The sequence below is a fragment of the Bradysia coprophila genome, unplaced genomic scaffold (assembly GCF_014529535.1).
Source record: "Bradysia coprophila strain Holo2 unplaced genomic scaffold, BU_Bcop_v1 contig_415, whole genome shotgun sequence".
Taxonomy (NCBI): domain Eukaryota; kingdom Metazoa; phylum Arthropoda; class Insecta; order Diptera; family Sciaridae; genus Bradysia; species Bradysia coprophila.
This window is the reverse complement of record NW_023503670.1, coordinates 133923-150640: the sequence shown is the minus strand read 5'-3', so window position 1 is coordinate 150640 and position 16718 is coordinate 133923. Positions and strand designations below refer to the sequence as shown.

Here is a 16718-nt window from a genome sequence, read left to right as displayed (position 1 = left end):
ATAACGCTTAAAATGACTAATTCTATTTTGTAGGCCAGCAATAAACATAAACAGAAAGTTAAGCTGGACGTTAACGGAATGATAAAAAAATTCAAGTCAACTAAACAAGACTAACAAAGTTTCATCGTAAAATCAATATGTGAAGTTACCAAGCTTTATACCTAGGAACTGTATGTAAATTCCGCAAAATACCTAAGCTGTGAGAAGCAAATGTTTTTGATTCAATTCTACAAAATAGGCCCTGTTTGGCAATGTTTACACGGCGTACCATAGACAAAATTTGTCCATTTAATGGACTAGCATAAATCAGATTATTTTACCACTTTCAACATTACATCACTGATGTAATTAGTGTTCTCCAGCCGTTGAGCTACAATAAAAGTGTAGCAATAATACTAAAACCTCCTGAAAGCATTCTACTATAGTGCGTGCGGTTATAATAAATGGCGCCACAAAGCGTTCTATCGAAAAGAAAATGTAATTACAACAATGATAATATGTCATTCCATTGCTGTTTCGCGGAATCGTTGTCGGTGTATATCGGTCGCGTCTACAACATAAATACAGAAGAGTTTTGTTCTTCCATCAAATAACCTTATAGCAGCTGGTGTGCCACCATCATGTTGCCACATAACCCAAAGAGCTTTTAACGAATTAGAGACTCAGGTGAAGCTAAACATAATAACGGAAAACATTTGTCGTTAACTATGGTTCCACCTGCTTTTTTTTCGTGATGTGGTGTGAGAGATCGGGCACATGAAAAGAGGAACATTCCTTCCATTATATCTATATGCAGCTATATATATTAAATGGTGAAAAAGGGTATATCATCCTCTATATACAGATGTGATATCTCAACATTTTTGTGTTAAGGAAACAGAACAATTTTATTCGCTTTTAATATCATCTCATCCATAGGTAAAAGATGCACGTACCTCTTCTTATATAATTCTCTTGAGTTTTGAAATACAAAAAAGGAGAAGATAAAAAATGTCTTTGGAATAATAATTGCGTCGAAGAATATAGAATTAATGAGGTTGCTTGTCGTCATCGGTCATCATCACGTGTTTTATTAACGGGCACACAGGCTACACTCTTGTATATATATAGACGTGTACGAATGAATTTTGTAAATAAATGAAGTAGGGCCATTAAAATGTACTTAATTAATGTCATACGAAAACGGATGCAATATTAGTAACAACATGCGAATATTAACAATAACTGGGTCTGTCACATAGGCTCGCACAACCATGACAGAATTGATTTTTGGATTGAATCATTTCAAACATGACAGAGTAAAGTTAACCAGGCAGGAGCGTTGATTTAACCAGGGACCTGCGAATAAAATTTTTCCAATTTATGTCAGTGTTCATTTGAGTTCATTTTCATCCAGTGTATTAGGTCCCTTATTTGACGTTTCGAAAATGAACCGCTCCTGCCTGGTTTATTTTACTCTGCCGTGATTTCAAAGTTCATCAAGGCTAGAGAAAAAACAAGTTCACCAATTTTATTGTTCATTTGTCAATTAAGTAAATTAGTAAATGCAGCATAAAATACACAAGTACCATACTCAATTAAAGTGAATGTTTTGTGTCCAATTAATCTCTGCGGTAAATGAGTAACATAATGAGTAAAAGTTTACAGTTCATTTTTATCGATGTTATCGTTTCAGCGAAATGACTAATTTCAGAAGAATCACAAGCTATACGAATTTCACTTTATGGTACGACTATTGATCACAAAATTTTTTTATTGTTATATACACAAAAGGTAGCGGGTATAATAACATTAAAAGGATAAAAACGAAACTTTGTAATTAATGCAAAAGTCGTTAAAATGTAAGAAGGCAATAAAAGTTCACTCAATATATTTTTAAAGGTAAAGCTTTTCGGGAAGAGGGAGACAAAAAAAATCAATTTTTTGGAATTAAAAAGTGATGATGACTAGAACGTGGTTGTGGCAACTGTAGTATTAACAGAAAAAAAAACGCAAAATCATTTCTCAAGGGTCGATGGAGGGTGATTATGATACAAATGTGGAAGGGAGAAAATATTTTTTGTCATAATTGTGAGGAAAGGAAGAGAAAAAAAAACTTTTTCGCCTGAGACAAGGATTAAGAAAATTAAAACTTATTGAATAATTAATTAGAATTTGGTGAAGTATTTTTTTTTCTGCAAATTCTTCGTTTTACGGTTTATTAAATTAGAGGATCATTTTCGGAAATAGCAAGTTTCAATTAACAATGCGAGATAAAAAAACCTCTAAAAATTCATTTTTTTCGCGTTATTTAAAAGGGTAAGTTCTCCCCGCATCGACATAGATTTATGTAGGACCATCATAATATATAGCAAGTGCGAACATACGGAAAAAGTTTTTGCCAGAAAAATTATGGAAATTTTTCAATGTTTGAACGTACACTTATTTACAAAGAAATTAAACAACAAGAAAGTTCTTAATACTTTTTACACGCTCGTTTTCTCTGTAAGTTTTCATTGTTTTCGATGATACAAAAAAAAAACATTGAAACGCTACACAACATTGTATGGATAAGATTATGGAGTGTAAATTTTCGGTTCTTTGTTTTTACATGAAGAGCAAAAAAAAAGTTTTTTCTTTGCTTATTTTTGATTTCATAATGGTTACATGAATTCACTCTAAAGATTAAGTTTTTGATCCTTTTTGTTATACCAAGCCATAGTGGTTATTGTTGTAGAGTAAATCCACATTGAGAGATAAGTAAAGCTGAAAACACAGTCATGGTGTATATGGATGTATAATGGTAAGAGTATTATAACACATTCGCTTTATTCGATGTAATCAAAATATGGTTAAGGAATACGTCTTTTGTACCAGGAAGCAAAACGTGTTTACCGTATCGTTGGTATTTTCAGTTTTCATCCAGAATTTACGTTCCCCTTCTCTAAATCGTAAATTACCCAACGTTATTGTTTGGTATTATATTCAAATCGCTGGATCACATTTTTAATAAAAATAAAAAGCAAACAACCAGCTCTTTTTTTTGTTAACATTTCCTTTTATGCAGCACTACATATTTATACGCCGCAGAGTTCATGTGATTTGCGGAGAATAATATAAAAGACTTTAGCTCTATGAATTTTAAAAATGGATTTTTTTTCCAACTGAAGCATTTTACTTACTAAAAAGGACCCGTTTGCATCTTAAAAACATGATAACTTTGTTGATGGTAGCTTCCAAAGAGCTAACATTAAATAGCTGAATATTAAGGTTAAAAGTTGAAATTGGTCTGTACTTTATCTGCGTGTAAACAGTGAAGAAGTGAAGTATGTATAGAATATTGCAAGTTATGTTCATATTATAAGAGGAATGTGTTCGTCTACTATATCTTTTCGGACAATTTCGTCTACCGTGTTTGATGTGTTGTGTGTTATAGACGACGAAGAACAATAATTCAGCTTGTATGGAGAATATTATAAGCAAAGTTGTGCAATGTGCATTCTATACAACAAAAAAAGATAAAGTTAAAAAACAGTAACGTGAAGGAAAAACATACATCACATATCGTGTGTACTACCGAGAGAGACGACCATAGTGTCAAAGCCTCCACCAAAAGCTTTAACTAAAATACTGAACATAGTTTTCCGCCAGCATATCATGTCTATTTTGTAATGCAAGAAAACTTTTGGATAACATAAAAACCTTACGTTGTGCTTGAATCCGACTCCGCCTGGAGTTTCTTAAAAGTAAAGTAAACATGGGAGAAAAATGAATCTTTTGTGAGTCGTTGAGATAATGTTTTACGTTTTATACGATGAAGCTAATTAATTGGTTTACATGTAAAGTTGAAAATTTTTACCTTTTTGTTCGGAACAATAAGGTAAAATAATTTAGCACTTAGGCTAGATAGTGAGATGGAATGCACGTAGTGTGTTTATGTAATATGATAAAAAAAAAACTTTTATCTTACACAGTATCTTCTTTTATAGTTATGTTTATGGGGTGGTGGTAATATTACAATTACAGGTGCATGAAGTCCACAAAGGTGAGTAGGATTCAAAATTTGGCTAAAATTTTTCCACAGTTGCTTACAGTTGATAAAAACAAAATGAGACTTTTCTACCGTAACTTAAGGATAGCAGAATATTTTGTATCAAACTCCGTAAAATTCTTATGAACAACAGAAGTGAAGCGTTTATCGGTTGTATCATGAAACTGTGAAACGTTTGATGTTTCTGCAAGAGTAGAATTGTTCGTCTACAGTTGTCACGGCTTGGTAGAGCTTTAGTATTGTGGAAGACAGCATGAAATTAAATTAAGTTGAATTCATTTCAACTGCAGCCTTTCCATTTTAAATGTTTCCGTGATACGAGTTACTATCATTGTAATCAGACAACTATCATGGTCTTTCTGAGGGTAGCGTTACAAATTGGCACATGTGTTCTGATTGCTACCTGTAGCCGTTGCCAAATAAATGTCCTGAATATGTCCTTAATGTCCGACCAAATTTTAGAATTTGTCCTGCCTTATTTCAGGCGCAGTAGACTAAATTGGGAAATGCTGCATTTTAGTAACTAGCTTAAGTTGTGTATTTGTCGTGAATGTGTTTATGCCAAACAAATGTCCTTAATTAGTCCTATTTTTTAGACAATGAAAACTTAGTAGTATGACAGTTTAGTAGTACAAAGTCGAAATACTACTTTTTTGGTAACGACGCTGCAAATACTTATTCAGCCTAATTAAATGTCCTCAATTTGTCATATCATAATCCACTTCGATATTAAGTGTAACAAGCTTCTGGAATGACTTATTCAAATCAACTTGAGCTAAATACACGATTTTTGAAAGCTTTGAAAATTATAATTTTTAGTCAAAATGAAATGTCCTCAATTTGTACTAATAGGATCTTACACTATTACTAAGCTGAAAGGCATTTAACGATAGAATTTAAATTTGTACCATATTATCATACCATATTTCGAACCGTTTCATTCTATAATTAAGTTGATGTAGTATGTCCGATATTGTAAATTATAAAATATCCCAGATAAAATAAGACGAATCTTATCAGTTATAAAAAAAACCACTACGCTCTTACATAATCGATAACATTGTCCGCACATTTGTAAGTTTTATAATTGCGATTTTTTAAACTCATTAATCAACTAACGCTGTTCATCATCGCAAGTCGAACGGAATAGGTTGATACCGTCTCCTGACAAGATGTTACGTTTTCTACTCTTGGTTTCACTTGCACTGTGTGTTACAGGTTACTTTAAATTAAACACAAAGTTGTAGCGAGAAAATTTTAAACGAATTGTTTGCAGCTGCTCCAACAATTTTCCAATACAAAAGGCAATTGGTGCCGATGCTGGATAGACGTATAGTTGGTGGAAATGATACCACAATCGAACAATTGCCATGGCAAATATCGATGACCAATTTCGGAAGTCATAGATGCGGTGGATCGATTTTGTCGACAACGAAAGTCATTACAGCTGCTCATTGTGTTCGTGGAGTAATGACTCAATTTGTCGCTGTTCGAGCTGGATCGACATTCAGAACGAGTGGCGGTGTACAAGTTCCAGTCAGTCGAATTATCGAACATGAAGACTATAATGTACCGATCTACTTCGACCATGATGTTGCACTAATGTTTTTGGAAAGTGCTCTCACATTCGCACCAGGAATTCAAGCAATCGCTTTACCAGCTCAGGGATTCGTAGTAGCACATGGAACCGATGCACAGACATCCGGTTGGGGAGCATTGTCTCAAGGAGGATCACCGCCAGAAATTTTGCAAGTCGTCACTGTACCGATTGTCAGCAACGACATTTGCGGTGAAGCATACGAACAGTTGAATCCCATTACCGATGGTATGATTTGCGCTGGCTTATTGGAAGAAGGTGGACGTGACGCCTGTCAAGGAGACTCCGGTGGGCCACTCGTTGTTGGCAACGTGTTACATGGTGTTGTATCATGGGGCTACGGATGCGCTGTACCCGGATTCCCAGGAGTCTATGCTAGAACAGCTTTCTACAGAAATTGGATCGACAGTTGGGACTTTTAGTTTATGTAACGACATTATTACAATCACTGATGCTGATCAAACTAATAAAGTCGCAAAGTGAATTATTGCTTTTTATATTCTGTCGCCTTAATCAGTTTGAAGTACAAAGATAATGGATAACCTTATCGTCTGCAGTTTAGGTAGGCGTCGTATAACAATTACAATTTTACTGTTATCGGATTCTGTCGATTGCTCTGCTTGTCGTATCTTTTAAATGTATTCGCAGAATACGAGCTCGATAACATTTGCTTGTAAATGAAATAAAGATTTGGTAACGCTATATATCACTTTATTTATAAGAAGATTTACAATTGTAGCCAGGAATTTCAGAAGATCTCTTGAACTTTTCTCGACATTCTTCAAATTTTTAGAGATTTGAATCGAATTTGAACCCTGTCTCGATTTTCAGGAACTTATTTTTAAGATGCGTAAACGAAAATAGAAGAAAGAAACGAGAATTTCTAGAAAAAAAATAGTTAGCTGCCCTAGCCGAACTAGATACCTAATACCAAAACATTAAGTGCGCTTATAACAAAATGTTTTATTTAAAAAAGGCACCACAAACCAATCTAATGTAACGTTAATGTTATTCGGTTGAGATACGTGAACCTTTATCAAAAGTTTTAAGATGTCGAAAGCCTACCGAATGCCCACAAAATACCTATGTTTTATACGTAACGAAGTTCATTATCGAAGTTTTACAGGATTTCCCCAATAATTCAATTGAAATTAGTCCAGGTGTAATAAATTTTCTTAACTTGTTGAGCCAGTACAGTAGGTAATATAACCGGGAATTTGATTTTAAAGTTACGACAAAATTCGACTGATGTGAAAAATAAGAGGACGCAGTGCCGGTTGTTTTTGTCTGGTATATTCTTTTCAAAGTAAAGCTTATCGAGAAGATAATAAATCTTAGTTGGGTAAATTGACAGCTTAAATTTTATCAATTCCGCTTCCACTGCTAAAATGGTTAACTTATTGATGGTTAAAATTCATTAAAATCGCATTTAGAAAGTTTCAGTATTTTATCGTCTTCATTAAAACTCAAAACACAAAATGAAGAACAGTTCTTAATTGCTGTAAATATATCCGTAAGAGCGCAGTTATTCAAAAGAAAGTGGATACCAATCGACCGTACAACAATTTTTGCAACGGACATCGAACAGCAAAGCAAATAATTAAAGAAACATCAAAGTCTGATGTAAATATTTGAAGAAAAAGGAAGTCCAAAGTTCTTACTTTTTATTGGTCGTTATATTGCTGCGAGTCTGGAGACCCACTTATTTCCACAACAATATTGAAGCCAAAGGTTCCGAGTACACTGCAACTCCACGGTTACAACAAATTCGAAATCAGAATTGGTCAATAAAGTTGAACCATATATCCGTTCGTTTCAGTATGACAATACAAAATGAGGAGTTGTACCACAGAATCATATCATAGGTGACGGTAAGTAACATATTCGATATTGATAGCTAAAAGCTATTCAGGTTTACCGTAATATGTGGTATATGGTATTGTTTCATGCGGGCCTAGAATTTACTTGACCAAATTTTCTAGTGGATCGATGTAAATTGAAACTATTTTATTATAGTTATTTATACTACAAGAACTGTAAAGGGTGTTTTATGTTCGAGGAATGGTAAATGGTTCGAGACGAAGTCGAGAACCTATTTGCCATTTCGAGAACATTAAACACCCATACAGTTCTTGTAGAATAAAAAAAATTATATATTGAGCGCTTAAACGCACTTTATTTGACCAAAAACAAGTCACATATTCTGTGTGTACATATATAAACAATTCATCTATGTACCTTTACAGTTCAACTATAAAACTTATATACTCGACTATAAAGTTTATGTGTTGGCTTATGTATTTGATGTTTATACGCGAATCGCAAAGCCTTCTTTATATCGAGGTTTGCGGTCAGATAAAGTGCATTTTTTAAGCGAGAAATATATAAAAGAATTTTTTGAGTAAAAAATTGATTTTTGTGTTTATTGGATTTAAATAACAATTCCAACTATAAAATGCACATAAAAGGTATGGCATTTAATTAAAAAATGTCGGGGTATTCTGTCGAAATCAAGAAAATGTTAAAAATGCACATAAAATCAATGTACTAAAATTCCTGAAAAAAATCCATCGTTTGACACCCATCGTAATGTGAGGATCTACGTTGGGTGTTTTTAATAGTCAACTACAGCAAAAACAAATGCACGTTTAGTTTAATGGATTCTTCCATGAAAAAGTGTATGTTAGAAATAATGAAGTAAAAGATTTTGTATTACAGTGAACGACATCTCAAATGTCTCACTGTCATTTTTTCAGAGAATGTCATTGTGAATTTGCAATGACACAATAAAATTCTCAGAAAAATTTGACAGTGAGACATTTTAGATGTCGTTCACTGTAATCGGTTGAATGTAATTAGATCAAAAGAAGTAACATGAGTGATGAGTGACAAACCATTTGGTATCAACAATTTTTTTATTGTAAAAAAATTGATAATAGAGGAGATTCGCATGTATCTGAATGCTTACCGAAAGCGTTTCATTTCATTTCCACAAATGCAACTGCAAGACTAAAAAACAAACTTTTCTTCTCAAATTGGCAGGAAAACTCCAACATCCGAATGACCATTTCTATACAATAAAAGCTGCAAGCCTAGATCGCCGGAACTAAAACAAAATCGAACAGCCGTACAAACACATATGCCATACAATTCAACCCGGTAATACAACTCTCTTTTTTATATTATTCTCCAATTCAATGTAACCCACTCATGTCCGGGAAATTCTTATTTCGAATGCATGTATTATGCATAAATTTGCATAGATAGTGCAGAAAATGTCCGGCGAATAGGTAAAACGGCGACCCTCTTGTTATGTGTACGTTTTTTTCAGTTGTTTTAATAATTTAATTTTATGTATACGATGCGAGTATGTACATAAAGGTAGCAGCAAAAGTCAGGTAAAAACAACGTAATTTGCATGCTCCAATTAATATTTATATTTTCAAAGTTCACAGAAACTTGTACTTAAATGAGAAAATATAATTATAGCAGTAGCTTTGTATACTTTTTGTATTACTGAAATGTAAGCTTGATTTTAGGACGCATTCGGATCTCGCAGTTTTGTGATAGTTATTTGTGATACAAGTGTCGAAATCGTGCACGAGATGATGGATGTGAGACTACGAATATCAATTTTAACAGTAGAGGTACGACCCTTGTTTTATAAATAAAAGATAAACGCTCCCTCCATACAATAACGGACAAAACTACCAGTAAAAACATATTTCCATTGAGCAAACGTTGAAATCTCTCCAATGCATATTTGCTTTAATTAGTTTTAATACTCTAAATTTTCATCACTAATAACACAATGCACAAAAAGAGCATTAAATTACTGTGTTATATACAAACAATAGCCTTAAAGAACCAAAAAGTATGTTCTAAAAATCCAACAGAAAATTCATATGCATACCCGAATTCCACACACTCCCATAAAACACATGATTTTAACTTAATAGTGCCAGTGTACTTTAGCTTCTTATGGAACGGCATTCTAAACCCGAAATTGTGATTTTATGTGAACAGAGGGATACTTGACTCGGTACGCTTCCTAGCTGCATAATTTCACACACTCATGGTCTGATTGTGGGAAGCGTGGTTGGAAGTTCATTAAAATATTTTATTTTTATTTTTAAACACAGTGCTCAGCTCGGAGTCTTAGTAGCGTGCACATCGCATCATACTACTAAATATTCTTTGTTACAAAAAGGCTTGTCCGAAGCATGAACCTTTGCTTTATATTATTTGTCCAATCATCAATCATCGATCTATAGAGATAATTAGTTGAAAAACGAAAATATTTCAATTTTCTAGTAGAACGGTTATCCACGTAAAACTACTTCAACTTCTTACTCTAAGCTGATAAGCTAAATGCAGTACTTTTAACATCATTTCATTCTTCCTTCACCTCTGAAATTTCGTAAATACCATTCCATAAGACCCTCACACACTCGCTACGAACAGAGAGGCTTTACTTTTTACAAAGTGATTCTACCAAATATCTCTCTACCACAATGAACAATGTCGTACCGTACTTTAAACTTTATGTTTTTGTTCCGTAAGGCCATAAAAAGTCCGAAAGTGTGATTGTTGATTCCGAGTGTAAACTAAAAATAATGTTTGTGTCAACGCTCTGCCGTTATTGCTCGTAGCGAGATAAATGTACCGGATGTTTGATAGGGCAGAAACTACTTCAACGTTCAACAAAAATGTATGTGTGCATCGGCTCTAATGAAGAAATATACCGTCTGGAAAATAAGTCTTTCTCTCTCCCTCTCTCTGCACGATAACGTTCATTTTATGATAATTAACTGCACAAAATTCATGGGGTTAATAGGTGCAGGCACTTTTTTTTGAAACATATAAGGCAATATAAATGGTAATTGAATTTGGTCTGACGGTACGTATAGAAATTCTTCTTTGCTTCCATACAAGAGCAAACATTTCGATCGACTGAATTCATTTTCAATATCTTAATACAAAGTGTTTCAAGCCGACGGCATTGATAACCATATTCAATCATTTCAGCGCAAAAAAATCCCACGTTTCCCTGATGCTTTTATTATTATTAGAATATATTACTATGATTCTGCTCATCGTTTCCATTTTCTATGATAAAAAAAAAATAATTCCCCATGTTACATCAGTCTGGCAGCGGAAAACCCGTCAACATTTTCAATTTGACTAAATGGTATTTTTCATTTGAATAATGGAAGAATAATATCTTCCATACATACTAACCGGGTCAGGATACAAATGTTTGGTAACGGTTTTTTTTTCTGCTGTGTGTTGAGACGAACATAAAATTATTTTGTTACTCCCATTGCAGTAAGAAAAGAAGGCCATAACAAATACAGAAAACCTTCTTAATATTTGAACTTTGGTTGTTCCTTTTTTTTCAATTTACTCTGTACGATGGCTGTGTGTTTGTTGGCACAATTTAATGTTGAGTCAGGTTCGGAGATGCTAAAAACCCTATAACACTAGGAATACGAAGTTATATTAACATTTCCTGTTTTTCCTATAACCATGAGAATATTCACATTGAGATTAAATTGTTTTCTTTTATTATCCCGTTTATGTTCATGTTTTGTTGTATATTTACATGTTTATGCAAAGCGAAGCATAAAAAAGTTGTAAAAGAAATTAGTTTCAAATGCAAATTTATAGATGAATATTATACAAATGGCTGTAAAGAGAAAATGCAGTTGCATATCATCTTCATTTAGTCGGGGTTTCTTCTGGATAAACTGTATACTGTTTATACATTTACTCGATCCACACAAAGTATGTTCACTTCTTTAAACATAAACATAAAAACACTTTGGAAAAGTTATAACGTTCTCTGTAACTAAAGATTATTTGCAGAATTCAAGTGGAATTCAGACATCAATCTAAACTAAATCTGATATTACTCGTTAGAAAGAGAAAACATTTAATTAAAGTTGAACGAATGGCTTACCGACAAAATGAAACGCAAGTGTTGTAATACGAACAAAGGATGTGTGATGCACATAATAGTCTCTTCAATCGAGTAATGTTTAGGTTTATATTCCACCTCCAATGCGGATTGAACTTGAGATTTATTCGATAGAAATACCTTGTACTATCATTAGCTCTGAACAGCCTACATCCTATGGAAACATGTTATTCAAAGTCAATAAATTTTCGTAGCAAATTTTTCTTGGATCACATCTCTTTTCATCGTATTAAGCATTCCAAAGAAACGGTTCGCAGAAAATACTTAAGCTCCTAAGAAAATGGTTATTTGTTTACTAAGGGGAGAAAATAGGACATTCCAATAAGATGGAAAGTTCTTTTCATCATCAATTCGTTCGAGTTGGAATTTAATATTTCTACTCGAGGGGAACACATAGTTTTTTCATCCGTGCGTGGTGTGAGTAACCGTTTTTATCCACGAAACAAACAAATCAATTTGTTTCACCATTTTCAAAACCAAAAAAAATTGACAGTTGCAAGGAAAAAAAACTCCTGGTTGACCCCACAGAAACAAGAGGTGAGAAAATAAAAAATTTCTCACCTGCACTGTCATCAGAGAGCGTCAACAAAACGCCATCTTCTCAAAATAAATTTTGAAATCGTCTCTGCAATTGTGGTTAGAAATTAATCTCTTTTTGATATCTCAAAGAAATACGTGAACATAGGACACTCATGCATTGTTGAAAAGTTTAGACGCAGAAAAATATTGACGGAATAAAAGGACACTTCTAACAATAAACTATACTTGACAGGTGATAAGACAGTATATCACTCTTATTGATAGCGAAACAAAACAAAAGCCGAAATAATCTGTTATTTTGGCATCAATTTATTGTACAGTTTATTGCTAGAACTTCCTTTGATAATTTAGTCGTTAACTTTGTCAGCACTAATGATGTGTAATCCATAAATGCGTCTAATCAAAAATTCGTTATTCTCATTTGCTGATATGATCCGAACTATTATTAACATGAATATTTGCATTGATGCAAAACATCTTTGAGTGTTCATTAATTTCCCATCTATCGAACACCAGCTACAGAGTAAGATGATTTCAGCTTAGCATAATTCCTTCCAAGCATTTACTGGGAAACTTGCTACCGTTTGTTACACACCACAAAACCACAGAATATTATATCAATTTGCACATCAACATTTATAAGATTGCACTATTTAAATGAATTGCTCTAGCTCTTTATAATGTTTGTATGAATAGAATATATTTGACTTTTAGTAAGTGCTTTTGAAAATTCAATTTTGGTGATGCTAGTGATATCATTTTGAGAATGAGATAGTTTTAATTTGAGTGTGAGTGCAGTTGATCCCTTTGTTATGGTATTATAACTTAGTGTACTATAATAAAGTAGGGAAGTCACAATCAGTTTATCACAAAGTACTTTGTGGAACTACGAAGCACTACACACATTTAATTACGAATGTAACAGAGTACGTATAGTGGTTTATCTCACAACACGAGCTACGTAATCAAGGTATTATAATATACAATAAAGTGGAACTGGAAGAGCCATCAGGTGTCAATAGAATCATAGGATGGTCCGGAATTTAAGTAAAAGTAAAAACTAGTTTTTCAATGGGTTACACTTTCATTGAAAATTATCTCAGCTATATTTATAACCAAAGTGATAATTCTTATCTCCTCAATTAAGGACGTGTCCCCTTGTGAGCTTTTCACAAACTTGTCTGATCTTTACAAGATTATTCACCACACATACTCAAAAAGGGAATAATGTCGAAAATTCAATTTTGTTGCAACCGCAAGTCATCTGCTTTCGATAACGATGACACGAATAAACAATGAACGCTGGCTAGTGTTCTGTTATATAGCGGGAACTGCATGATAAAAGTATTTAAGTGATAGATTTGAAGCGATCAACTACAAGGAGATACTTTCAACAAAAGGAAGAGCAGATTACTTCGCGACACATATGTCGTTTCTAAAAGGTTTACAGTCAACCAAGTTCTATAAATAAAGTTCGTCTAAAGATCCATAAGTTTATTAGCTTCGAATTAGCACATAATATAAGTTTAGTCGAAAAAAGTATTCCTGGATAAGACTACTATATTGATTTTTGACAAACTGATGCACTAATTTTCTTTCCATCGTCAACAATTTTCGTGTTATACCTTTACTCAGCAAATGTTAACATACAAAACGAGACCAATTGAAAACTATTACAAGCTCGAAGTTTACCGTTCCGGTTGTATAGAAACAACTTCCACACATCCCTGCAGAATAATAGAAACCTCAAAAGAAATTTCCTCATTCAAAGTATCGCATGCAAGTAAACATAAAACAACACGTTACATTACACAATTTTGAACATACAACCAGCCAAAATGTACACATATGTATCGGGGGGCAATGGATGTAGGCGATGAAAAGCTTGTGTACAGCAACATTTTCGGTGAAATGTGTGGTAAAAACACCAAAGATATGACCTTTGTATATAAACACATACACCAAATGTGTATACACATTTAGAAAACATTTAAACCGAGAAAGGGAGAGTGAGAAAGTGAGGCGAAATTGTTGCGGTAAAAGAAATAAAATAATAAACGCTTTTAGACAGCGATGGGAACTTGGTCGGATTGTACACTGTCGACATATATGTGAGCCATATATATAAGTCTACACATATAGGTGGTACATTAATTCTTAGAAAATATATCGTAAAACACAAGGAACATAACATAAATGACAAACGGAAAAAATCTCGTGAGTTATATATGAATGGTATACGAGCATAAAATATATCCGCAAAGTAATGGTTCATAGTAGAATCATTTATAATCGGTAAGTATGTAATAACAAGCAGTTATAATTAACTGTCCGACAAATTACTCCGGTACCATAAATGTTTTCGGCAGTCAGATTTGACAAAAAAAGCAAAACCAAGATGATTATCATAGCAGGAAGTTAATCTTTTTAATCTTTCGTCATCTATTATCGACAGCGACGATAAAAGTAAACGTATATAGGAGCGAACTGAATTAAATGGTTTTGCATCCTGTTGAATGTTGATAAAATCTATATCGCAGTTGTCTTTCAGAAGGACTATCGACGTCATCATATTGAAACAATATGCAACTGCAACGCTCCTAGCATGAACACTCCTTTGACAAATGTCCGAATTGGAGGCTTTTGTGATGAGAGCTACCGCTTAAGATTGATAGTATTGTGTGTTTTAACTCATACAACGAAAAGAAGTCATCTATCTTTGCGAAAGAAAAGCAGTGCCTACTGTGACTTCATCAGCCTCCAAATATTTCTTATGTTCATGCTAGGAGCAGTGCGTTGGCAACTGTCATTGCTGTACAAAAACATGGACCTTAGCTTTAAACATTACAACGGAGACACTTAGTACAAATTAAGCGAAAACTTTAAGTTGTTAGACGTGAGTGACATGCCAATTTCGCATTGACAAAGGTTGTGGTGAACTTGTTTTCGTGTACTGTTTAGATTGATTGTGTATATTGGCCAGTATCAGTATCATATTCGTTATTCAGTCAGGACTACAATACACTTTTTTAGGAAGGAATAATCATCTGTTATCCGACTAGAACGGTAATAATCAGCTGTGTGCTCTGGGTAGTGTTACTTTATTTTAAATATGTTAAATACGAATACCTGAAATTTCTTTAAACTGGAAGTAATAGATTGAAAATTTTTATCTGTAAATTAATTTGTTGATTTATTTTGTTATAAAATAAAATGTGAAGTAATAGATTTTGGTATTAGACCGTAATATGGATGACTTGTCTTAAAAGTGTTAGACTATATCCGTGGCCGCAAAACAAATGGAAAAGAACGACTATCCGTCATTCTGTACCTATGATATAACCAAGTTTAAGTTTAATAAAGTAAAATCAATTATACAAAATGACGTCCAATGTCTGGGAAAATTCCTTTCGCTAAATTTGGAATAACTTGCCATTCACTGTAGGTTGACGGTTTAATAAAATTATAAATTAATTTAAATTTTAAATTATAGTTTTCATTTAAAATAACAAGCTTACAGTCAATTTATAAGCAATTTTTAGAGAAGCATACAAGCTGTACACGAACCACCCGACGGAACAAAAAACTAAACATGAATTTCTTTTGTACATTAAAATTTAATTTAAAATCGCGGTTATTTTGATGACAAAGAATATTATTATAATAATATGTATCTTACCTTCGTCATCATTTTATGTATGTTATGTAACGAAGTGCTCTGTTTTGATATTATAATGTACAACAACCATCGAGTAATCGTTGCAGAAGGCGTGTTATATCGTCCAATGTTTAACCCATCACTGCATTTAGGACTCGCAATTTCATTTTGTGACGTTAGAGAATGCAATGAAATACTTGCGAGTACCGACGGTACAAATAGCAAGCATATAGCATTAAAACAAATCTGTTACTTCGTTTGTTTAACGTGATTTTCAAGCGATTGATGCAAAATATATTGCTACGTTACTAGCTAAATAGTATATTTCCCAACTAGTGTTGAAATATCGCGACTTCGTCGCTTATTTCCCACATCGTTTCGGAAGAACGTTGTTCCTAACTTATGCTAAAATGCTTGTTTAGCGAATTCGATTCCAGCACTCGCCTCGAAAATGGATACAAAAGTGATTGTGTTGCCGAGCCCTTGGACAATGAAGAATGTAATGAAAATATTCCATGACTGTTCCATGGAAAATATCCGTCAACTTCTGTGGCAGCAACACACATCTTGTTCCCGATCGCTTTCGTATGAGATCTAATGTCTAATTATACCGAGTTTTTTTTCTGGTTTCTGGTTTTCTGGAGGGGTCTACGAAAAGCGGACAAAAACGTGCGAGGGGGTAGGGGGTGGTCGAAAAATCCTAATTTACCGCGTGCGTAATTTATGAATGGCCCCTTATATATAATAAAAACACTTGTGACAGCTCATCGCTAACTGACGATTACAGACGGCTGCCCGTTTCTATAAGAACATGTTCAATTTGAACCTATAAGGAAAATACGTTAATACTCTAGACATTATTTTGAAACGAACGAACCCTTTATTTTCTTCACAGATTCAAAAGACCACGCCC

The 16718-nt window shown here is 33.6% G+C and overlaps 2 protein-coding genes and 1 long non-coding RNA gene across 10 annotated transcripts in view; 1 reads left to right on the top strand and 2 right to left on the bottom strand.

The window, feature by feature from the left end:
• Positions 1-16718, bottom strand: part of LOC119082307 (tyrosine-protein phosphatase Lar) — a 159338-nt gene that overhangs the window by 31071 nt on the left and 111549 nt on the right. The window lies entirely within an intron of this gene.
• LOC119082313 lies at positions 4550-12754 on the bottom strand. Its single transcript, XR_005088616.1, has 3 exons — positions 12743-12754; positions 8797-8799; positions 4550-4615 (listed from the first exon to the last, which is right to left on the bottom strand). It is a non-coding gene; the product is annotated as an uncharacterized LOC119082313 (long non-coding RNA).
• On the top strand, positions 5095-6124 carry LOC119082311 (trypsin delta-like). The gene is made up of 2 exons (XM_037191813.1): positions 5095-5248; positions 5307-6124. Exons 1-2 carry the CDS (start codon positions 5203-5205, stop codon positions 6047-6049), a joined length of 789 nt encoding a protein of 262 aa, XP_037047708.1. The 5' UTR covers positions 5095-5202; the 3' UTR covers positions 6050-6124.

Coding starts and splice junctions, on each gene's coding strand:
- LOC119082311 (XM_037191813.1), top strand. CDS start 5,203: ATGTTACGTTTTCTACTCTTGGTTTCACTTGCACTGTGTGTTACAG. Junction 5,249..5,306: donor ACTTGCACTGTGTGTTACAG/GTTACTTTAAAT, acceptor AATTGTTTGCAG/CTGCTCCAACAATTTTCCAA.